Below are 25,600 nucleotides of genomic sequence, written 5' to 3' on the forward strand. Positions count from 1 at the left end.
TCTTCTCTCCCCGCAGATGGCGCCCAACACTCAGTCTTTCCAGCATTTTCTATTTTTTTCCTCCTATAAATTATATTCCTGAGCTTAATCAAGTATATGAAGGCTTTTAAAAACATCACTTCACATAACCACTTATTCATTCACCTACTCCTGCTCTTTTCAACCATGAACTCTGATCTCCGCGAATGTTTTTACATATTAATGCCCGAAAGCTCCCAGAGTGCCGTTGTATACTAAGCTGACTCCTGCAGGAAGGGTAAAGCTAACAGATGGAAGGGAGTATCAACCTGTACCACAGACATATATGAATACCACAGATTTTTGAGCGCATGAATATTCAGTGGTACTGTGCTGGAGTGAAAGCCATTCATCATTTCGAATTTCCTGTTTGTATGGCTCTGTGAACTTTCAACACCATGCAGTTAGAGTAAGAGTTTAGATCCTGATTCAGGATGTACAGCAACACGTGCAATGCATAGATTCTGACAACAGCAAGTAAATAGTATCCTCATTTATTTATGACAAAAGATTCCTTTAAGAACAATAAGAGTATTTTCCGCAGTCTGTTCCCCAGGGTCGGGGAGTCCGAAAGTAGGGGGCAGAGGTTTAGGGTGAGAGGGGAAAGATTTAAGAAGGACCTGAGGGGCAACTGTTTCACGCAAAGGGTGGTGAGTATACGGAACGAGCTGCCAGAGGAAGTGGGTGAGGCAGGTACAACAGTATCATTTAAGCACCATTTGGATAGGTACATGGAGGGGCGGGGCTTGGAGGGAGATGGGCCGAACGCAGGAAATTGGGACTGGCTGGGTGGGCACCATGGTTGGCATGGACTGGTTGGGCCAAAGGGCCTGTGTCCGTGCTGTATTGCCCTGTGACTCTATGGGTACAAGAAGGGATCATGAGGAAAGGGATTATGCCTTGATTCATCACTGAAAACCATATGCAGAACTGGGCGAGATGAAAGCAGGGTTTCTTCTGCTGGCCTTAACACTGAATCTTTTCTAATGGGCACGGGAGACGGGTTTGCATTGAAGTTTCCTGAACTAAACATAGTGACGAACCTCCCTACCCCAAAACCACAAGTGAATTGTTTGGAATTTGACAGTGTGAGCCATCTATTGTGATTGTTGTTGTATCTTCGGTCTGTAGGTGACGAAGTACCACAGCAGGACACCTCCTTGTCCGGTTACATTTTAATCAGATCTGGTATTAAAAGCCCCGCCTCAGCTGCGATGTGATCAATCACTCCAACTATTGCAGAATATGTAAACATTCGTGGAAATGAGATTTTGAAACATGTCCGGGAACAATAGCAGTTCAAAGGTAAAACTGCCAAAACATAGGACTGGCAGCTGGGAAAAATTATTAATGATGTTTTCAGACTGTAATAAATAGGCACAGTTTACTCTTACAGTTTGTGTTTGATGACTCAGTGGCAATAAGAACTGAACTGCACCAAGACAAATCCAAAGAGAAAAGATTGAATTCTTCTTCAAGGCATCACAGAAATATTACCACACAGAAGGAGACCATTTGGCCCATTGAATCTGTGCCAGCTCCATGCAAAGCCAATCCAGCTAGTCAAACAACTCGCCTTCCTTCCACTGCAATATTTCCCTTCCAACTTCTTAAACAGTGGAGTCTCCCTCCTCTAACCCCCTGATGGTACATCCCAGACCCTGACCACTCTCTCCATAAAAAACTTTCCTCCTTTCACATTTGGTCCTTTTACCAGTCATCTTCATTCTACCTTTTGTTTCTCTGTAAATGTGATTACCCATTGATATTGCCCAATGGCTGTCAGTCTACAGACCACTTCCAGCAGCGTAACATCATCTCTACTGTTTCCTAACTTTTAGCAAAACAGATTTGCCCCTTAACCATTCTCGTTACCACCATCGGGGAGGAGGTACAGGAGCCTGAAGACCCACACTCAACGATTCAAGAACAGCCTTTTCCCCTCTGCCATCAGATTTCTGAACGGTCCATGAACCCATGAACACTACCTCGTTATTCCTTTTTTGCACTATTTACTTATTTTGTAATTTATAGTAATTTTATGTCTTTGCACTGTACTGCTGCCGCAAAACAACACATTTCACGTCATATGTCAGTGATAATAAACCTGATTCTGATCCTGATTTGGAATCTCATCTGATTCTGATTCTGAAACACTCAAGTCATGGGAAGAGATTACCCGGTAGACAGAGCAGAAGATCCATAGATGTGCTCAAAGCCTCCGTGATGAAATCGTCCTCAGGTTCCACCACTCACTGGCGCTCAGTTTATGGTGGCTGATTAACGTACTAACCAGAGGAAACCTACGGCGTCACAAGCAGAACGTTCAGACTCCACACAGGAACCACCAGAGGTCAGGACTGAAACCAGGTCACTGCCAGCGTCTCCACTAGCAGTGCCACTGTGTCCCCAGTGCTTATTACTAACTTGCTAGCCTGACTGAACAATCTCTATAAATTTTGGGTCTGTTTACCTTAGCTCACAGTTCAAGTTATGTTAAATTAGTTATTAAACAATTGTTATTTTCTTACTAATTTAACTATGAACTGTATTTCAAATACCAGGCAATATCTGTTCTCCTGCATACCAATTCCCTGTTCTTTGTACTTGATAGACGCTACACTCTGTAAGAACTGCAGATAGATTAAAGTGAGCTTTACGTTCAGCTTTACACGGGTGATCTCACAGAGGTACATAAAATCATGAGGGGCATAGATAGGGTGAGCGGTCTTTTTTTCAGCATTGGGGAATCAAGGACATAGTTTTGAGGTTAGAGGTGAAATGTTTAATAAGAAACTGAGGGGTGGTAGATGTATGGAACCAGCTGCCAGAGGAAGTGGTTGGGGCAGGTACTTTAGATACATTTATGTGGACAGGTATATGGATGACAAGAGTTTGGAGGGATATGGGATTAGCACGAATATGCATCTTGGTCGGCACAGACACCAGTGTGCCGAAGGGCCTTTTTCTGTGCTGTACAATTCTATGACTCTATTGTACTGAGTTTAAGATCTTTGACGGCTTTTGGGATCTTCTGCCAAGATGAAGCAGAGTGTAAGATATAATGCAAACCCAAATTCTACCCAAGCCCAGATTTTCTTTTAGACTTGCTTTGCCGCAACAGCATGAGTTGAACAGAATGTTTGAGAAAGAAAATTGAAATGGTGGAACGTCTGTTGAGATGTCCCTAGATGACACTGAGCCATGGTCTTGACTGAGGAAAACACAGGTAAATTAAGATACTCATTGTAAAATGCTACAAACTCAATAAAAAGTAAGATAGCTGAGGTGAGGAAGGCAGAAGTTCTACTCGATTCCACTAGGTTTGGGTTACAATGTCACTGGCCAATGTGAAAGATCAGGAAAGCTGGAGTTATATCAAAGACCGTGGACAATCACTTTTTTCCAAAATCTGTTGAATCGGGCCCCACCTACAAAAGTGACCAGGGCCTGCGATCAGGATGGCGTGATTCAGCTGACTGCACAGGTTGGGGAATCTTTTCTGGTTAAGAATACAAGTTTTTATTCATTTCAAAACTATTTAAGAAATTGACTTGTGCAGGCAAATAAAGCTAGTAAATGGTTTCGTATGTAGTCATCTCTGTCATTTTCCACGATTTTAAGTCAGATGCATCACAAGAGGTATGACTGCTTACTTTTGCAGATAAACCCATTTTCAGCAGCTCGAGGTGGCCCCTCTTGCCTATTTCAAGGAGCACATCTTAATCAGAATAGAAGAAGAAATTACTTATTATTAAACTGCCTGAATGTGCAGTTGTGACATTCATTGTTGAAGGCAGCAAGATTAAAATATCATTTCTGTATCACATGCTATGGATAGCATCATTTCCAATACATGCAATCATCATCAGTTTGTCCCCACCTGTTCTAATGTCAGGGATTTAAATAAATATCTCACTTTTATTTTACATATTCACAAGGCTCTGGGATACGACCACTGCCAATGAATCCATCTTTCTGTGCCCCGAAATGAACGTTTGCACTAACTTTGCAGTGCCTTGCAGTTATAATTGCCAGACTCACCACATTTACACTGCATTGGTGGCTCCTTTTTCATCCACCAGAACTGAACACGGTTTAAAGAGGACAGGTGAGCAGGAAGCAGATAGCTGGGATAATAAGGCTTGCCTCACTCACAGGAAGTTCTCTGTGAGCAGAGCGCAACTCGGAAAAATTAAAGCTTTATAAAAGAAACACCAAAGTGAAAAATCAATGTTTTTGATTTATTTTGTCTCCATGAATGACTGTCCCTCGTGTATACACCACAGAGCCAGATAAACAAAACTATTAACCTGGTTCTCTGGAACACTTGGTCTGAAGTACCCTCTTGTTATACACTGACAACTCCACATCATTCACAGATCTGAACCTTTGAGAAAATGTGCAGAAGTTATTGATGCAATTAAGGTGGAGCTAGATAGACACATGAGGGACAAGGGGATAGAAGGACATTCCGAATGGGTGTGATGAAGAGGAATGGGTGAACTTTATGTAGAGAATAAATACCAACTGGTGCTACAAGAGATTTTGCAGATGTTGGAATCTGGAGCAACACACACAAAATGCTGATGGAACTCAGCGGGTCAGGCAGCATCTATGGAGGGAAATGAACAGTCGACGTTTTGGGTCGAGACCCTTCATCAGGACTAGATGAAATCCTGATGAAGGGTCTCAACCCGAAACTTCAACTGTTTATTTCCCTCCGTAGATGCTGCCTGACCCGCTGAGTTTCTCCAGCACTTTGTGTGCATTGTGTAAATACCAACTGGTAGCAGTGGGCTTTGTGGGTTGTATGTGTGACGTACTTTCTATTTAATCTTAGATATTCATACTGCATGTGGTGAATTGGCACAAATGGTATAACTCAAATATCCTATTAAATTTGCATTAATGCAGAGTTTATTTGATTGCTGGATACAACCTTGTAGATATGTGTTTATCTCTGGTGCAAAAGCTTCAGTGGTATACATAGTTTCAAAATTTCATCCAGCAAAAAAAGAATTGGCAGCCCCTTAACTGTTGGGTTTCTACAAGTGAAAATAAAGCTGACTCACCCAACTTCAAATATTTACAAGCTGTTCAACTCGAAAATGGGCGCACAGAGAGTTTGGCCATCCTTAAATTGAAAATAAGGTGACCAACTTTGCAACCCTTCACTGCATCAAGAATCGTTTTTTCTGTGATACCAGTGTCAAAATGAATAACTAGGGCAGAGGTCACTTACTAGCAATATGTCTTGCTCTAGTGTTGGTGACATACTGCTCACTCTCCTAAAGATAATCGGGGAACTATTTTTGTAGCTGTATCCAGAGATCCTAAATACCTCTCATTCCACACTGTTTGAGATTTAGAAGCATCTGCAAGGGGTTTTAAATAACCAAACTGCCACCAAAAATAACCATGGTCAGCAGGTTCAATCTCTTAGACCCTCTATGTAAATGTATTGTCTGAATTTGTATACTTGCTGTCTTGAATGACATTTCCAGTGCTTGACAGATAGATGCAGTGCAAAGCTTAGGAATGAACTATGTTGACCGGTTTCCACCTCCCAAGGTATAATGACTTTGCTGAGATGAAAGTAGTTGTGTGGCATTTGGTTTAATGTCTCTAGGACAGCTTAAAGACCGTTAGCTAGAGTTTTGCTTCTTTTTGCTATTTGATGACTATAGTGAGTGTACCTGCTTGGCATTAAACCTAGAAACAAACTGAGGAGGTATGAAGTGCCTCAGAAAATTCAATAATCTGTCAGGACTCGTTGGCCGGGTTTATACGTAGATAATGGCCAGGAGGTACTGCAAAACTGGTGGTTTCTTTGCACCAACGTAATTCAGACTCGCAAGAATTATGTCGGGTACGACCAACATAGTTTTTAATGGCACCATCCAACTGATACTCTGAGCCACAATCCAGTTAATCAGTTCAGATGCTACAGGCTGCTTCCTACAGAACCACAAATGTGTAAGGTTTATGGCTTTCTGTAGAAATGAAATTTCAGCAAAAAACATACAGAGAATCAAATGTCTTCTTGATGCAGTACTTCCATTTGTGAATTCAAATGTGGAGAAGAAAGCCAGCTGGATTATTCAGCATTATTTCTGTTAAATGTAAGATAATATTTTGATAGTCTTAATTTTTACAGCCCAGGAATATTTATAAGTTTGCCTCTATATTTCAAACTATTGGTATGTGGAAAGAGAGCGATGCCAGGAAATGGTCTCTCAAGGAACATTTCTGTTCTGGCAGCTTACAATGAATATATAGGGCTGATTTAAGAACAGCTGAGAATAATTTAACATTGAAACGCAGAAAAAATCTCATGCATTTGCGGTTCTCAACCATACTCTGTGCAGGTAACAGCCTGAAGCATTTACACTGAGGAACTGGAATATAATCAGAAAGGAAGAACATTTGAGTGTTGGCTGGATGGTCTGTGGTAGCTAATGTTACTTAAGCCTCGGAGAATGTGCGGGTCCAAATGGACGGCCTCGGGCTTGGGTGTTTGATATCAAAATGGATGTTGCAATATCTTGCTTTACTGCTCATTGTTGCTATGTTATGATTTTGGAAGCAGCTTCAAACAGGATGATTGTGTGACTTGATCTTATCAGTTTATAGCTTTAAATCAAAGCGTTTGAATTAAACCTTTGAACCAGGGAAGGTTAATTGATTCATGAATGACTGCACTGAGGAGCAGAACAAGTGAATGACTTATCCAAATAATATCTAAAATATTCTTAGTCTCTGCAAGAAAGCTGATACCATACCATGCATCATTCTATCATTTACAACAGTTATAATCCATAACCAAAACTTAAAAGCCCAGCAATCATTACTCTGATGATTCCTACATTTTATCACCAAGACCTTTCACTTCTAACCAACGTGCTCTGACATTTTAATTCCGCGTTAGTTTCATTCATCATATAAGACACAGATATCACGAGCAGGAATAGGTTATTCATCCTCTCAGGCCTGCTCCAAAATTCAATAAAAATTATGGCTGATCTGATTTTAAAATCACTGCCGCATTCCTGCCAACACATGGTATCCTTTCATCCCCTTGCTTATCAAGTACCAATCTACTTTCATCTCAAAAATGCTCTGCTTTGATGAAGAAAGTTCAAGACTCACAGCCTTCTGAGAAAATAAAGATTCACCTTACCTCTTTCTTAAACGGGTGTCCTTTATTTATAAACAATAACCCCTTTCCTGCTTCCTTTAGGCTTCCCATTCACTGGAAAATTTATTATACCACTGTGTGTACAGTTTTAGGCCTCCCTGTTGTATGGTGTACAGTTTTGTTTGCCCTGTTATAGGAAAGACAACATTAAACTGGAAAAAGTGAAGATTTGCAAGGACGCTGCCAGGACTCAAGGGACTGAGTTTTAGGGAGAGGTTGGCCTGGCTGGGACTTTATTCCTTGCAGCGTAGGAGATTGAGGAATGACCTTATAGAGGTGTATAAAATCACGAGGGCCATACATAGAGTGAATGCACACAGTCCTCTTCCCAGGGAAGGGACACTAAAAACTAGAGGACATAGGTTTATGGTGAGAGGGGAAAGATTTAAAAGGGACCTGAGGGGCAACTTCTTCACGCAGAGGGTGGTGAGTATCTGGAACGAGCTGCCAGAGGAAGTGGGTGAGGCAGGTTCAATAACAACCTTTAAAAGACATTTGGATAAATACATGGCTGGGAGGGGTTTAGAGGGATATGGGCCACACGCGGGTAAACGGGACAAACTTGGTGGGCACCGTGGTCGACTTGGTCGGTGTTGGGTCGAAGGTCCTGTCTCCATGCTGTATTACTCTACAACTCTATAACCCCAGTTCTGTATTCTCCCACAAGAGGAAACATCCACTCCACATCCACCCTGCCAAGATTGTTTAGAATCTTATGTTCCAATCAAATCCCCTCTCACTCTGCTAAACGCTAATGGATACAGGCCAAGCCTATCCAACTTTTCCTCATAAGACATCCCACCCATTCCAGGTATTGGTTTAGTAAACTTTCTCTGAAATGCTTCCAATGGATTAACCAAGGAGACCAAACTTGTCTAATGCACTCCAGTTGTGGTCTCCAATCTCTTGACCTCACAATCTACCTCGTTATGGCCTTGCACCTTATTGTCTGCCTGCACTGCACTTTCTCTGTAACTGTAACACCTCATTCTGCATTCTGTTATTGTTTTCCCCTGTAATACCTCAATGCACTGTTATAATGAGATGTTCTGTATGGATGACACGCAAAACAAAATTTTTTACTGTACCTGAGGGGCAACATGTGACAACAATAAACCAATTTTACCAACTTAACTGAAATATGACCTCCTTACTTTTATATTTAATTCCTTTCGAAATAAACACTATTGTTAGCTTTCTTAATTATTTGCCCTACCTGTATATTGGCCTTTTGCAAACCATGCACTAGGACACCCAGATCCCCTTTGCATCTCAGATCTCTGCAATCTGTCACATTTAGATAATATGTTTCTTTTTGTTTTTCCCACTCTACTTTGTTAGGAGTTTGAGGAGATTTGGTATGTCTCGAAAGACTCCTACTAATTTCTGAAGATGCACAGTGGAGAGCATTCTGACTGGTTGCATCACCACCTGGTATGGAGGCTCCAATGCACAGGATCGCAAGAGGCTGCAGAGGGTTGTAGACTCAGCCAGCTCCATCAAGGGCACAACCCTCCCCATCATTGAGGACATCTTCAAGAAGGTGGCATCCATCATTAAGGACCCTCACCACTAGGACATGCCCTCCTCTCATTACTACCATCGGGGAGGAGGTACAGGAGCCTGAAGACCCACACTCAACGATTCAGGAACAGCTTCTTCCCCTGCACCATCAGATTTCTGAACGGTCCATGAACCCATGAACACTACCTCACTATTCCTTTTTTGTGCACTATTTATTTATTTTTGTAATTTATAGTAATATTAAGTCTTGCACTGTACTGCTGCTGCAAAACAACACATTTCACGCCATATAAGTCAGTGATAATAAACCTGATTCTGATGCTGATTCAAAATGGACAATTTTGCGTTTTGCCACACCGTTCTCCCTTTGCCACATCCTTGCCCATTCACGTCACCTATCTCATGCCTCCTGATGACCTCATCATAGTTGACGTTTCTACCTAGCTTAGCGTCATCAGTTAATTTTGCAGCTATAACCTCATCCAAGTTACTTCACCCGTCAAGAAGTGGTTTAATTTTCTATGTACTTTAATATAATTTCCCCATCAATTTCCAGTGATATGCATTGCCTGGATGAGTGCAGCTTCAACAACAGTCAAGCTCGCTACCATAAAGGACATAGCAGCCTGCTCAATAGGCAGCCCATTGACAACCGTTCACTCAGTCCACCACTGACACACAGTAGCAGCAGTTTGTACCATCTACAGGGGGTATTGCACCAAGACTCCTTAGACAGCACGTTCTAAACCCACCACCTCTACCATCCAGGAGGACAAGAGCAGCAAAAGCACGGAGAACACCACCGCCTGGAAGTTGCCCTCCAAGCCCCACCCCATCCTGACTCAGAAATGTATTGCCGTCCCTTCACCATCGCTGGGTCAAAGTCCTGTTATACCTTCCCTAACAGCATTGTAGGTGTAGCCACACCTCAAGAACTGCAGCAATTCAAGAAGGCAGCTCACCACCACCTTCTTAAGGGCAACTAGGGACGGGCAATTAAATGGTTGGATGAATAAAAAAAAGTGTGCAGTTCAAGGATATAAGAGGTTAATTTTTTTTTAATGCTTATTGAAGCTTTTCCCCCAACCAGACTATGTTTGGTTGTTATTCAGTATTTTCCTCTCAGAGGTATGACTTAAATAACTGTTAAATGAAATATGGAACAATATATCGGACAATGTTGGGTAACAAATTGAATACACACACACTTTCCACAGCTGGGTGTCCATAGGCCCATGGGAAAGATACAGCTTCCGACATTGGCTAGTAAACTATATACTGTGCAAAGAAAAGCAGAAATCTGGCGCCCACTTTTAAGTCCGCCAGCTAACAGACAATGGGCAATACTTCAGTTAAAATGATGGCAGCAATCTTCCCCTTCGATCCCTCAGTCCATCCCGTGCTTCAGAGCAAATGATTGGGGACACAAACAAGGTCGCACCAGTCTCCTCTTCTGGTTTTGTGTTCAGACCCTGGTGGCTTCGACCATAACTGATTTGCGATCCTCGTTGTCGGCCTCTAAACAGGGAGCAGTGACCCACTGTCTGGCACCAGCTGGAGGAAGATCACGGAGTTATAAGTTTTCTTTGAGCACTGGGAAGAGGAAGAGAGTTTGTCTTCCTTTATCCTCTCCTATCGGTCTTCCAGTCAACTCAAGGGACCTCTCTTCTTTCCCACCCACCACCTGACTAGCTCCTACCTGTTCGATGGATCCCTTGCTGCCATATTCCCATTCGCATCTGTTCACCAGTCACTGGTAGGTCACCAAAAGTACTGAAGGCAACAAGGTGTGGCCATTAAGATCAGCCAGTTCCCTGCACCCCTGTGTAACCCAGGTTTGCCACCTCCTTTGGGGCTCACTTTCACTGCCTCCACCCACCCCCTATACAAGCAACGGCTATCTCCTAACAATACCGGATGTACATCACCATCGGTGGTATCTACAGGAGGCGCTGCCTCAAGAAGGCAACATCCACCATCAAAGATCCCCACCATCCGGGCCGTGCCATCTTCTCGCAGCTCCCATCGGGCAGGAGGTACAGAAGCCTGAAGTCCCACACCACCAGGTTCAGGAACAGCTACTTCCCTTCAACCATTCGGTTCTTGAACCAACCGGCACAGCCCTAATCACTGCAGTTTAGCAACACTGTGACCACTTTGATCACTTTGCACTAAAATTGACTTCTTTCTTTTGTTCTAATTGTGTTCTTTCTTGTAAAGATTGTGTGTAATTTATGTTAAATTTATGTTTTTCTTGTGAATGCTGCTTATCTGATGCTCTGTGCCTGTGATGCTGCTGCAAGTAAGTTTTTCATTGCACCTGCGCACACATGGACTTGTGCAGATGACAATAAACTTGACTTTGACAGCCAGAGGCATGACTAACACTACATGAAGCAAACATAGATCTCCCAGTCTACCTCGTTGTGGTCCTCGCACTTTATTTTCTACCTGCTCTGCACTTTCTCTGTAACTACAACATATATTCTGAATACTTTTTTTCTTTTCATTACCTCGATGTACTTATGTAAGGAATGATCTATCAGGATGGCATGCAGACAAAAGCTATTCAATGTATCGTGGTACATGGGACAATAATGAACTAACACCAATACCAATAGAATTCATTTTATAACAAGGCTCAAAATAAATGGGACAATTTTTAAATGCACAGCTCCAATTACCCCTGGCTAAATAGAAAAAGGCAACGAAAAAGTGATCCTTCTTCACATTTGCTATGTTTGTTGTTCAGGTAATAAATGTGATTTTAAAAGAAAAAAATATAGATATGAGGACATGACAGTGTGAATGGAATAACTATGGTTCTTTTCTCAATGGAATGAATGTCTTCCCTTCTGCGTTGTGTGGTTCTATCTTTGTAAGATGGGAATAATGAGATTCAGGTAGGATTTTTGCTGCATCCAGTAAGTTCATCCCAATGGACAGGTAACCGTGGTATGAAAGAAATTAAAGGGCATGAGTTCTCATGAACTCTCTCCTGCCCTGTTCAAACGTCTCACTATTGTCCATCAACGTCCACTGAGAAATCAAAATTCCATGTGAAAAGTGGCTAACTAAAGATATCAAAGATGGATTTGATGTTGAGTGGGTACTGAATCTTTTGGAAAGCAGCATTAGTACACAAACAAAATAGTTAGGAGGAGGAAGTTGAATATGAGAGTAATTTGGCAAGAAGTTGAATAAAAGTTGCTAAGAATTCCTACGACCACGTAAAATGGAAGGGAGTGGTGAAAATAACTGATACTGGGGGCCAATCAAGCTGCAAACCTGGCTGGTGCTGTGTCCCATGAGGCAGAGGCTGCATTTGGAGACCAGGCCATCAATGGTGGAAGCTAATGCCCTTCCCTTCACTGTCCTGGCTGCCTTTAGACAGCTTGTTATGTGGGCTGCATGTGGCACTGCTGCCTTACAGCTTCAGAGGCCTCAGTTTGATTCTAACCTGAAGTACCAGCTGTGTGAAGTTTGCATGTTCTCCATTCTGTCCTTTATGACCTTAGGTTAGAGCTTTGAGAATACTACAAAAACTCAAATGCTTTCAAAGTAAACCAGAATAACACAGAATATCCGAGAACTACTGTAGGGGTGCACATCCTAATTTTGATCCATCCAGCTGACTACCTGAATTCTGAGAGTTCCGTATGTTTTACAATCAAATTCTTTCTTTTCTTATTCTGTCATCTAGTCACTTTGCATCAAGGATCCACATGTTTTCAATAATTTCAGAACGAATAATCTCATTATTATAAACCGTGAAATCTTTCAAAACAAAGAAAAGTATTCTTTACAACAGAACACCTCTGTCAACTGTCCCAATAGATAATTGCACTTGGATATTTTTGTTCCAGCGTAATTAATTCTACTTTTACCTTTTCCCTGGGATTTATATCTACGGTTTCTTGGAGATATGTAACCAGCTGAACACCGATTTGCAGCTTCCACACTTTTCCTGCCGGTGGAAGGTTCAGAGGACAGAGTATCAGCAGCCGGCAGGGATGATCTTTTGCCATCAGGAACTGCATGTTTGGTGGGGGATTCTGAAGATCCTGATCCTATACGAGGCTCAAACTTAGCTATCGATTGGTATGGTGCCTTAACTGAAGTGCAGGATGGAATGGAGTGCACTACTACTTTGTCCTTATTTGTAGCTTTGCATGAAGATGCAGTGGTCGATCTGGAGGAACTTCTGGGCTCCTGGATTTTCCTGTAACAGACTGGGCTTTTTGAATCACTGTTGAGTTTGTGATTAGTCAGGAGATCTTTCCTGTCCTCTGCAGAAGCTTCTGCCTCCTGAAAGCTGAACCCAAAGCTCAAAGGGTTTTGCAGAGCTTCAATGTAAGACTCACGATAGCGACATTTTACCCCTTGGTTTTCCAAGTCTCTGTTTGACCTTCTGCTTAAGCATGGTGTGCAAGGTTCAGTTGCAAACCTAATTGTCCCTCCACATGCCCACGTGCCATTGACCGGAACCACAGAAGATTCACCTTTCTTAAGTGGAAGCACTGCAGTCCTGTTATCAGAGCATTTTTCTTTAGAAAACATCATTAAATCCACATAATCTCCTTCAACGTTTTCATTGGAGATTTCGTATTGATTTGGGGAGATCATTCCCAGTTTCATGGACTGGTGACTTAAACATTTTGTGCCTTCTTTTTGGCCCAAGTTAGGCGAAGGATTTTGTTTTGTCTTAGTATCAGAGACTGGCTCAGAAGCCCTAAGTGAATGATTAGTCTCTGCCCCCGTCTGCAAAGTCATCCTGGCAGAATCACAGTTGTTTTCTGTTTCCTGAACAAAATGAATTCTGTGCCCAGATGGGGCCGTTACTTTGCTTTTATTTACAAATTCAGGGCTTACTATTTTAGACCAAAGCTCTTTCACAACCCCATTATCTGTGGCTAGTAGGCAAGTGTGCAATGGTGTCCCAGAACGTTCACTGTTTATAGTTTCCAGCCACTCTGAGGTAAAAATATTGGTGTAGGACACTTCTGGTATCAGTTTCTCCTCCACGCTGCGGAGGTCCCTGCCCAAGCATTTCAACACAATCCGAGCTGACTGCTTTGCAACAGGTACAACTTGTAGATAGAAATCACCCGGGCGCAGAAGGAAAATGTTGAACGATGACAACTGTACCACTACCTTCTCGTGGAGGCACAGAGGCCAGCCTTCGTGACGGAACAGGAGGCTTGAATATTCAGCCTGAGGGAGAAGAACATAGAACTCTAATTAATAGGAAGCTCTCTGTGGCAAAATATTTATCAGCAAGCAACGTAGGTAGCCACTAAGTTACTTCAGCAGATTAGTTCTTAATATGGAGAAGGATATTAATTCTGCACTCTCATGGTCAGTCACTGATCTATTTGGGAGTTGGCCCATTCCCACCATTTGTGACCCTAACCTCACAGTTCTGTAGCATCAAGAAGTCGCCAGTCGCACTTACATAGTTGTATCAGATCTTCCGATTATATCAAGTTTTATTGCACCAGGTCTTTAGATGTTTTTATACACTTAAACTCAGTCAGCTGGCTCAGGCTTACCAAATGAGATGCACAATGCGAGACATGAGCCTGCAATCTATACAACGGGTAATTTCAAGGCGTTAAGTGCTTGTGGATCGCTTTTAGGCTGGAAGTATAATGGCAATGAAAGGGAGCACTGGGCTCACTGGAGATGCAGGCATTTTTATCACTCACAAACAGCAACAATGGTGCTGTTACTGATTAATGGAAATAAAGCTTTAAGGTCTGACCTTTGATCATTAAATAAGGGCTCGTTGCACCATTATCTAAGTACTTTCTGTATCCTTTCTCCAGACAAACCTAATAATCAGTAAAGATTAAGGAACAAAGGAATTTTACAACCCTCTCTTAGTTCGTAGACTCCTCCTGCAAAAGTCTTAGAGGCCTCAACAGGAGAGGTGTGAGGAGTATGGCTGGGCAGTCTAGCGCTCGGGGTAAACTCTTGTAATAAGGGTGCACCACTTAGGACTGAGATGAGGAGAAATTTCTTCAGCCAGAGGGTGCTGAATCTTTGGGGTTCTCTAACTCGGCCAGCTGTGGAATGAAGAGTGCAGAAAGACGGTGATGAGGTAGAGGATCAGCCGTGACCTTGATGAATGGCAGACCTAGCTGGAAGGTGAGACGACCTATTCTAATTCTCACACCCTTACGTGGGACCAAGGAGCTTCTGCTTCTGTTTGCTGAGTCACTTCCTGAAGTCAGCACTGGATCTAACCCAGACACACTGCAAGGTGAAATAAAAGCACAAACTGCTGGAAACACTCACCAGGTCAGGCAGCATCTGTGGAGAGAGAAGGAGAGTTAATATCTCAGGTCAGAGACCCTTCATCAGCGTGTTTCCAGCATTTTCTGTTTTTATGTCATCTTTTCTGTATCTGCAGTTTGTTTTTTGTGATTTTCATTTGTGTTTGGTTTCTGGCAGAACAGTGGAGCAGGTTTGAGGGACTTCAGGAGGATTGCCTACTCTTGCTCTTATTCTGCTGATTCCTATGTTTTATGTTCTCAAAGGTTGGACCTTCCTACAGCTTATCTGAACGTGCAACAACAAATAACCCAGCTGGAGTTCCCATTAGTTCACCAGAGATTGGCCCCTCCAGTGGAGCAGATCATTCCCAACCCGACCCACCATCCAGGCTCACTCCTGTGGCTGCACTTAGGCCTTGCGCCCCCACAGGACTAAGCAAGCTGGGGGTCTGCCTACTGGAGATGTCCCACAAGATGGGGGCCTGGTTACTGGAGATGTCCCACAAGGTGGGGGCCTGGTCACTGGAGATGTCCCGCAGGGTGAGGGCCTGGTTACTGGAGATGTCCCACAAGGTGGGGCCAACCCTGAATGGCAACAGAGCATGAGTTAAGTGGTTCCTGAGGCCAGGGTCCCATGAAATCCCCAACACCATTCCAATAACTTGCTGCTGTCAATGGCTTCTGAATTATTCTTAAATGATTGCAGGCATTTATAAAAAATCAATTTGATTTAAATAATTAAAGCATTAAAAATACATGATATAAACTCACTTCAGAATAGCTTACTCAAAATCACTTTAAGACATTCATTAAAATAAACAAACCATTCATCAAATGAGACTGCATGACAAATACCAGCCATCGCTGGCATGAAGCTGAGGAGCCAGATGCAAAGTGCAGCCAGTTCCTCAGCCATGCCTGTGTTCTATTTTTTTGACCAAGTGTTGAGTCCAGTGGTGGATCGGGAGGGTAGATCCACCTGTCCCCAACCTGCAGATTACCTCTGACTTCACTGTTGTGATGCCCAGGGATGTAGGTCAGTGATGAGCTCATCCGCATGGAGAGTAATACAGCCATTTCTCCATGGAACCACCGTTAAAAGTTAAAAACTTTTAGTTTAAAGTTAAAAACTTTTAGGCCCAATCAGGGACGAGTTAAACACAAGTTAAGTTGAGTGCAATTGAATTTCTGTGAACCTTAAAGCCAGTTTGAAGAGACATGGTGCAGGAAGTCATCCCTGGCCATGCTGCCAGAATAAAATAACAAGGGCGGTGAGTCTCACCCCTTTCCAGCTGTTCCAGAAGTCGATTCTAATCATACTTTTTTTTTAGGCACTAAACCATTCATTAGAAGGTGCATATCCAACCAGTGTCTTCCAACAAAACCAATAAATGGCTTAATATAAGATTTAAAGTCACTCTTAGTTATTTAAAGTCAGTTTCTCCATGGATGAAGTCAACATTTTTATTAAAGTTGTTCACATTTTGTGATGTCCATTTCTGCATGTATTAATGACTGGTATACCAGCTAGCACTCTTAAATGCTTCAAGGATGTAATACTGAGGCTTTATAAGGCGTTGATCAAATCACACTTGGAGTATTGTGAGCAGTTTGGGGCCCCATATCTAAGAAAGATGTGCTGGCGTTGGAGAGGGTCCAGAGGGGGTTTAGAAGAATGATCCCGGGGGTGAAAGGGTTAAAGTGGGAAGACTAGAATGGAAAGAGTAAGCGTACCATTTAATAACTAACTTTAGAAGTTAATGCAATGGGATTTACTTACACACTTCCATAGAATTTTCAACACAGAAATAGGCCATTTGACCCAACGGGCCTAGCGATGATATATATCCCACACACCTCACTTAACTAATAACTCACCCTCCTCTTTGTTTCTTCCTTTTGTACTAACCTGACTTTGTCATAAATAACTCCTTGCAATTTGTCTCAACGATTGCTCCGGTTAACAAGTTCCAAACTCTCAGCATTCCTCTTTCACGATTACATAAATACCAAACCTGATCTGACTTGTTGTGAAACATTATGAACAAGAGGACTGACTGGAAGAAAACTGAACTGACAGAATTTGTAAAGGGCAGACCAGGGTTTGCAAAGAGCAGGCCATGCCTGACGAAACCGATTGAAAAACTCTGTAGAACATAAGCAACAGAGGCAGGAGTGGGCCATCCACTTCCGCGTGCTCCATCATCTAATGACATCCTGGCTGATTTTGTACCTGAGCAGCACTTAGCTGCACTCACCGCATATCCCTTAACTCTATTAGTGTCCAAAAATTTATTCATCTTCATTGTGAACACACTGTGACTTAGGTCCCCATAGTTAACTTGGATAGTGAATTCCAAAGATTCTTCATCCTGTTGGTGAAGAGATTTTCTCTCACTGTTGCCTTCAACAGATGACTCCTCATTTTGAGGCAACAATCTCTGATACCCCAGTCAAGGGAAGTATCATCCCTGGATCGATCCTGACAAGCTCCCCCATAAAAATGTGTACACTTCAATGAGATCACCTCTCCTTCTTCTAATATCAATATCTAATATCTTCTAACATCTAATATCAGGCTTGGTCTGCTTAAACTCTTCTCATAACAATCCCATGGATCTCCAAATGATTTGTGACCAAACTGTCTGCACATCTTTGTCAATCCCACTTCTGGAGAGATTAAACAGAGCAGGCCTGTACTCACTTGATATTAGAACTATGATTCTATACTGTACCTAGAAATTCCCAGAAAACTAGTTCCACTAAGAGATGGGGGAATGTCTATAAATGTTATTGATATGGACAAAATCCTTCATGAGAAACTAGTTGCTGAAGTTATTAATGATGGAGTCAAGAGCAAATTAATGATCTGGATAAGAAATTGTCAGAACAACATGAAGAAATAGGAATAATGCGCAAGGATTTGAACTCTCACAATGCATCTGGTAGTGTACTGTGAGTGTGGGTGTTGGGGGATAGAACTATTCACGAGAACATTTATGAATAGATTAAGTTATGGTATAGAAAGGCAAATATCAGAGTTTGCTAATGAGACAAAACTAAGCATTGTTGCAAGAAATGAAGATGAAATATTAAATTACAAAGAAATAATAAGAAATAACATAAATTAGTAAAAATCTGGCAAATGGATTTGAATGTAGGCAAGTATGTCATCCATGCTGAAGTTAAAAGAATAGAACAGAGAACTTACTAAATGGTGAAAAGTTACTGAACTGCAGAAGAGACTTAGAGTTCCATGTGCACAGATGATCTAAGGTTCATGGGTGCTTAACAAATATAATCAGAAAGCTTGTTGGAAGGCTGGGTTTTGTACCTGGAGATTAGAATACAGGGAGGCAGAAACTAAGCTGCAATTATGCAAAGCCCTGGTTCGAACACATCTTCAGTACTGTGGCCAATTCTATGTATCGCAGTTCAAGAAGATATATTGATCTAAGAGGAAGTCCAGCATAGATTTTGGCCTCCAAGGGTGAAATTAAAAGATTCTGCTAACTAGATGAATTTCTTGGAATTAGAAGGTGATTTGGTTGAAGTTCCCAACATGTTAAGGGAACAAGGGAGGAACAGAGGGATCTTGGGGTCCATGTCCATAGATCCCTCAAGGTTGCCATGCAGGTTGATAAGGTTGTTAAGAAGGCGTATGGAGTGTTGGCCTTCATTAGTTGGGGTATTGAGTTCAAGAACCGCGAGGTGATGTTGCAGCTCTATAGAACTCTGGTTAGACGACACTTGGAGTATTGTGTTCAGTTCTGGTCGCCTCATTATAGGAAGGATGTGGAAGCTTTAGAGAGGGTGCAGAGAAGATTTACCAGGATGCTGCCTGGATTGGAGAGCATGTCTTATGGGGATAAGTTGAGCAAGCTAGGGGTTTTCTCTTTGGAGAGAAGGAGGATGAGAGGTGACTTGATGGAGGTGTACAAGATGATAAGAGGCATAGATCGAGTGGACAGTCAGAGACTTTTTCACAGGGCGACAATGGCTAACATGATGGGACATAATTTTAAGGTGATTGGAGGAAGGTATAAGGGGGATGTCAGGGGTAAGTTTTTTACACAGAGAGTGGTGGGTGTGTGGAGTGCACTGCCAGCAGAGGTTGAGGGGGCAGATACATTAGGGACATTTAAGAGACTCTTAGATAGACACATGAATGATAGAGAAATGGAGGGCTATGTGGGAGGGAAGGGTTAGATAGATCTTAGCGCAGGATAAAACATTGGCACAACATTGTGGGCCGAAGGGCCTGTACTGTGCTGTAGTGTTCTATGTTCTAATAGAGTAAGTAAAGTTAAACCAATCCTACAAGAAGGGGTTAAGGTCTCAAAACTAAATTCAGGCTTTTCACAAGAAAAGTTAAGAAACGCTTGTATTTGCAAAGGGTGAATAAGTTTGGAGAACACTTTTGGAACTGGCAATTAGTGCTGCAGCAATTTCTAACATATATGGGATTGACGAAGACGGGCAGACAGTTTGGTCACGAATCAGTCATCTTGCACTGAGTGATAGAACAGGTCTGGGCTTACATTATTGTAACAGAGGGAATACATAACAGTAAAGTCTTGTGGCACTTATGGCCAGTTTGCTTACGATGGTTGGCTAAGTGAAATGGAATCTCTCTCCGTTTACGAAGAATATTTAGAAGGATATCCATAAATAGCACAGCCAGTGAAACTGTTCAATCTGCATTGCACAATTGTTGGCTTCATTGATCTGTTGTCATTTTTCCCTCTTATTAAACAGGCATATTTCGAGACTCTAGCTTACAAAATACTTTTACTGGCACTGTTAAACAGAGAACAGATTTGTGAATTGGTGGAAAATTGTGTTACAGCCTGCTTAGAGGACCACTTGGTTTATATTAAGGATAGCTTTACAAACCATAAACTCTGGAGCATGAAAAGACCAACGATTCCCCCATCATTTTCACTGGCTGGCAGTCAGCACACACTCCCACAAGGTAATTTCCTCCCCAGATGTTGCAGTTGTGGACTGTGTATGGGTTTCAAAAAGCAGAATGAACCATTGGAAAAAAATTATTGTAATTTCATCTGCGGGAAAACTGTCATCCAGCAATAAAAGCCCATGGGAAATGGTTTATTCCTTTTCATATGCGGGTTTGTCTCGTTGGACCCCAAATTTCATTGCTCCACTCTTGTCAGCCATACCTCCAGTTCCTAAGGCCCAAGGTGAAATTCTGTCCCTGAACTTCTTGCCGGTCTATCTCTTCTTTTCCCCTTTCAGTCTGCTTCACAAAACATTCTTTTCAGTAAGCTTTTGGTTTCCCGTCCGAATATGGCTCTTATTCTCCCTGAAGTTCCTTGGAGAAATTCAATACATTAAGAGCTATATAGAGTCATAAAGCAATACAGCACTGATACAGGCCCTTTGGCCCAACCAGTCCATGCCGACAACAGTGACCCAACTAGTCCCAATTTCCTGCGTTCGGCCCATATCTCTCCAAGTCCCGCCCCTCCATGTACCTATCCAAGTGCTTCTTAAATGACACTGTTGTACCTGCCTCACCCACTTCCTCTGGCAGCTCGTTCCACACACTCACCACCCTCTGCGTGAAAAAGTTGCCCCTTGGGTCCCTTTTGAATCTTTCCCCTCTCTCCCTAAACCTATGCTCCCTAGTTTTGGACTCCCCTACCTTGGGGAAAAGACTGTTACCGTCCACCTTATCTCTGCCTCTCATAATTTTAAACGCTTCTATAAGGTCGGCCCTCATTCTCCTACGTTCCAAGGAATAAAGGCCTAGCCTGGCCAACCTTTCCCTATAACTCAGGCCCTCGAGTCCTGGCAACATCCTCGTAAATCTTTCCAGCACTCTTTCCAGTGTAACCACATCTTTCCTATAAACAGCATGACCAAAACTGTGCACAGTTCTCCAAGTGCAGCCTCACCAACAACATATACAATTGCAACATAATGTCCCAACTCCTGTACTTAAATGCAAGTTGTTATTATTGTTGAAATTAAAGCCAAATTCTCAAATTGTGTCCTTTACTTTCGAATGGTAATAGTTTGAGAACAAGGGCTGGGATATTGCTAAAAATTGTAGTGTATAATTGTGATCAGGGGCTATAAGGAGGGAGGAACTTGAAGCATTCACGAGAGAAAGAAAAGCACTAGACTAACTAATGGAGCTAAAGGTTGACAAGTCCACTGGACCCAATAGCCTGCATCCTTGAGCCTTGAAGGAAGTGGCTTCAACGACAGTGAATGCATTGGTTGTAATCTACAAAAACTCCTTGGGTTCTGGGGAGGTCCCAGAGGTTTGGAAAACTGCCAATGTAAAGCCACTATTCGAGAAAGGAGGGGGACAAAAGTAGGAAACTATCAGCCAGTTCGCCTCATATCTGCCATTGGGAAAATGCTGCAATCCAACAGTAAGAAGATAACAGGAGGATATTTAGGAAGCAGAAGGAACTCAAGTAAAAACATCAGAGTTTTATGAAAGGGAAATAGCCTTTGACAAATTCCCTCGTGCTCTTTGAGAATGTAATGAATAGGGTGGATAAAAGGGAACAGTAGATGTAGTATATTTGGATTTCCAGAAGGCAGTTAATAAAATGTACTATTAAACAGTTATGGCACAGATAAGTATTCTGACTGGTTGCATCATGGTCTGAGACGGCAATTCAAATGCGCAAGAACATAAGAAGCTGCAGAGAGCAGTGGACTCTGCCCAATACATCACGGGCACATCCCTCCCCACCATCGGGAGTATCTACAGGAGGCGCTGCCTAAAGAAGGCAACATCCATCATCAAGGATCCCCGCCATCTGGGCTGTGCCATCTTCTCACAGCTCCCATCGGGCAGGAGGTACAGAAGCCTGAAGTCCCACACCACCAGGTTCAGGAACAGCGACTTCCCTTCAACCATTCAATTCTCAGCACAACCCTAATCACTTCAGTTTAGCAACACTGTGACCGCTTTGATCACTTTGCACTATAGTGGATTTTTTTTGTCCTAATTGTGTTTTTTCTTGTAAAAATTGTGTATAATTTATGTTATGCATTAAACTCTGCAGTCTGTTGATTTTATGTTTCTCTTGTGAATGCTGCTTACCTGATGCTGTGTGCCTGTGATGCTGCTGCCAGTAAGTTTTTCACTGCACCTGTGCACACGTGGACTTGTGCAGATGACAGTGAACTCGACTTTGACTCTGACAAAACGTGCAGAGTTAGGCTAAATGGGTCATTTTTGCGCTGCCAAGCAACAGGTAGTCGCAGGAATCTGCGCGGAGGACTCAGCTGTTTACGATCTACATCAATAACCTGGATGAAGCCAAATGTATCGTGGCCACATCAACTTATAAACAAAGATAGGTGGGTTAGCAAGTTATGAGGATGCAAAGAGCTTACAAAGGAACCTAGAAAGGTTAAGTAAATGGGTAAGAAGTTGCCAGATGCAGTACTGTGTGGGGTTATTCATTTTGAAAGGAAGAATGAAAAATTATTTAATGAATGAAAAATATTATTTAATTGGAGTGAGACTACAAAACGCTGGGGTACAAAGGGATCTTGGAATAATAGTTCATGAAGTTAGCATGCAAGAACAGCAAGTAATTAAGCAATTAATGGAATGTTGACCTTTATTGCAAGGTGGAACTTTAATATCGGAAAGTTTTTACAGGGCATTTGTGAGTCTTCACCTGGGGGACTGCTTATAGTGTTGGTATTTAAGGAATGATATGCTTGCATCAGAGGCAGCGCAGAGAAGTTTAACTAGGTGGAATCTTGGAATGAAGTGGTTGATTTATCAAGAGAGGTTGAGCAGATTGGCCCTGAACTCATTGGAGTTCAGAAGTTTGAGGGATGACCTTCTTGAAGCATAAGATTCTGAAGGAGATTGACCTGGTGGATGCTGAAAGGATACCCTCCCTAGTGGTGGTATCTAGAATAAGTGGCCTTCTATTTTAGACAGAGATGAGGAGGAATTTCTTCTCTCGGAGAACTGTGAATTCTCTTGCCCAGAGAATTGTGGAGCTGCATGAAAAACAAGTGACTGAGTACCGGGAGAGACTGGAAAGGCAATGCTGAGGACAAGGTTGAACCAGACACGATCTTGTTGAATGGCAGAACAGGCTTGAGGTGCCATTTGACTTACTCCTGCTCCTGTTTCTTTGGTTGTTAAAATATGTGATCAAAACAGAATGTGCTGGGAATACAGAGCAGATTCAGCCACAACTGATAAAGGAAAGAAATTAATTAGCATTTTGAATGGAGACCTCAACAGATGCCAGTGGGTTTGAAAAGGGTCTGAGCCAATGTAGGATCCTGAGCCAGTTCAACAGATTGCAGAGTTTAATGCATCAAACAGGTGTGAGCAGAATTAGTACCCACATGCAATGCTTGCTTGCTGTTGAATGAAAATACAAAATACTGCTAATCGGTAGGATTTGGGTAAGGAACTCAACTGTTGAAATGTGTTCCATTCCGTAGAGGCAGACATAATATTCAGTTAGTGGGAGCCACTGGGGACACTGTACAATCATACAGAGTAATAGTTTTCAGATTGCTATTTTTGAAATTTTGGCAACATTACCACTCACAGTAGTTAATTAATGTTCTCCAAAAGGAAGCTCCTTTCCAACATAAACAGAAAATAAACTTTCACCTTCAATACATTTGGAGCTGATCTGGACTGCATGTTCAAACTGAACTGCTACATTTCTGTGGTACATCAGCCAAACAACAAATAAATCATCTGGATTTTACGCAGTTATTTTCCTCCTGTTGGCTAGGAAGAGTGTAGAAAGTTGGTTCCAAGTGGCCAGCTGCATATCCCACTAACAATGTCTGCATTGAACATTCCTCTGGTCATGGGCCAGAATGTTGGAACTTTACTAACACACCCATGTCTAGTATACAGTGAAGTATAAGGATGGAGGTGAGGGACAGAGTTCAGGAGGAGAGGTTGAAACTGATGATGTTTCCCCTCTAATCTTAACACTACATTTAGGTTGGGTCAATCTCAATCTAATCAGGTGGCAGCCACGCAAAAGTTAAACTAGTTTGAAATCAGGCAGTAATTTGACAATTATGCTAAAACAGGTCACAAAGCAGAGTCTGTGGAAAAAGGAAATAGTCGATTGTGCAGTGAGGGCTGCTTGTATAAGGTTAAACCATTTTGTTAGCACAAAAGTTAGTGTGTATTCCATCACAAACGACCTGTACACTCACTGTGGGAATAAGAAGTAAAGTAAAAACATTCCATTTGCTCAATCAGGTTTCAAGTAAAGGAGATAAACCTGTGTGCACATACAGTATTGCTGTCTGGGTGATGGTGCACTACATCTTCTGAAGTTGGCATATTCCTGCAGTGCAACATTCCCCTTGCTGTGGAATTCAGTAAACAATCAGGAGAGCGTGCCAAGTAGTCTTTTGCTCCAAGAGCCCAAACCTCTTTGCAGGGAAACACTGTGAGTATTGTTAAAGTCAACCCAAATTCATTTGTGTCGACTTTAACAGCACCCACAGTGTCACTTATATGGAGGATTTACATTCTTCTGTTTCCATATCACTTTTACCAGAATAAATGTCTCTTCTTAGTCCCAATTTTCAAAAACAATCTGCATTTATTTTCAGCATTAACTAATGCATAGAACTACTAAATGGATCATGTAATCAAAATAGTATTCACTAGGTGAATTCTTTTAACGTTTTAACATCTGATTTCGTAGGAGTGTTTGACAGGAATTATTGGGTGCAAACATGTCAAGGCTTATTTTGGGGAAAAAAAAGCTTCAAGCCCTAATTTCTTTATTCACAAAGAAAATTAAGCTCGGTATGAAATCCAAAGTGTATTGCTCAGGCTCAAGTATCAGTTCCACCTCAACTATTGGTCAGGGCTAATGGGACGAATGGTTTTGTATTTTTATAGCTATGTTATTTGTACAATTGTGAACAAATGGTTTAATTAAGACTTTAATTGCTTCTAACCGAATCTTCAGATAAATCACTAATAATCTGCGTATTTGTACTCAGCCGGGTGTAGTTGCTTCAAAAAGAATTTCAGATCACTTTTGCAGTTAAGCAGACTGCAAAATAATTGGGGTGCAAAATGTCGCTGATATTATTGACTGAAGCTAGCGTTGGTCTCACTTTAATTGCTCCTTCCATTGATTTGCATCCAGTTTAATTGTGCATTCTGGGCTGAACTCTAAGCTCCACATTGCCTGCTGCTTGCAAGATTCATCCTGTCCCACTCTTACTTCTATATTGCAGGGCCAATTTTGTGCTCTCTGTGTGGAGTCCTCAGACACAGCAAACCACTGGATACACAATGGATATCTTCCTGCCCATTAATGGACACAGGCTGCTTCTATTTTCATTTCACATTTCTGGCTTTCACTATTTTTTCCTTTTATTTGCTAATAATTCCACTTACCTCTCGAGACCATTGTATTGCTGCTTCATTTGCTCTATTACCACTTTCTTTCGCTCTGCACCCTCTTCCCTTTGATCAGTTAACCTCCCTTTTCTTTCCCCCAACAAAAGCCTTTTCTTCGATTCACTCCTCCTTTCCTTCATCTCAAAACCCGACCAGTTCTAA

The 25,600-nt window shown here is 42.1% G+C and overlaps 1 protein-coding gene across 4 annotated transcripts in view; it reads right to left on the bottom strand.

Moving 5' to 3' along the window:
* LOC127578965 (uncharacterized protein KIAA1755-like) overlaps nt 1–25,600 on the bottom strand; it is a 141,886-nt gene that overhangs the window by 56,445 nt on the left and 59,841 nt on the right. For all 4 annotated transcript variants that reach the window (XM_052031565.1, XM_052031563.1, XM_052031564.1 and 1 more), the window contains one exon: nt 12,631–13,957. In XM_052031565.1, coding sequence (XP_051887525.1) covers nt 12,631–13,957 — 1,327 coding nt within the window. The remainder of the gene's footprint in view (nt 1–12,630; nt 13,958–25,600) is intronic.

This window comes from Pristis pectinata, chromosome 16, assembly GCF_009764475.1.
Source record: "Pristis pectinata isolate sPriPec2 chromosome 16, sPriPec2.1.pri, whole genome shotgun sequence".
Classification (NCBI taxonomy): Eukaryota; Metazoa; Chordata; class Chondrichthyes; order Rhinopristiformes; family Pristidae; genus Pristis; species Pristis pectinata.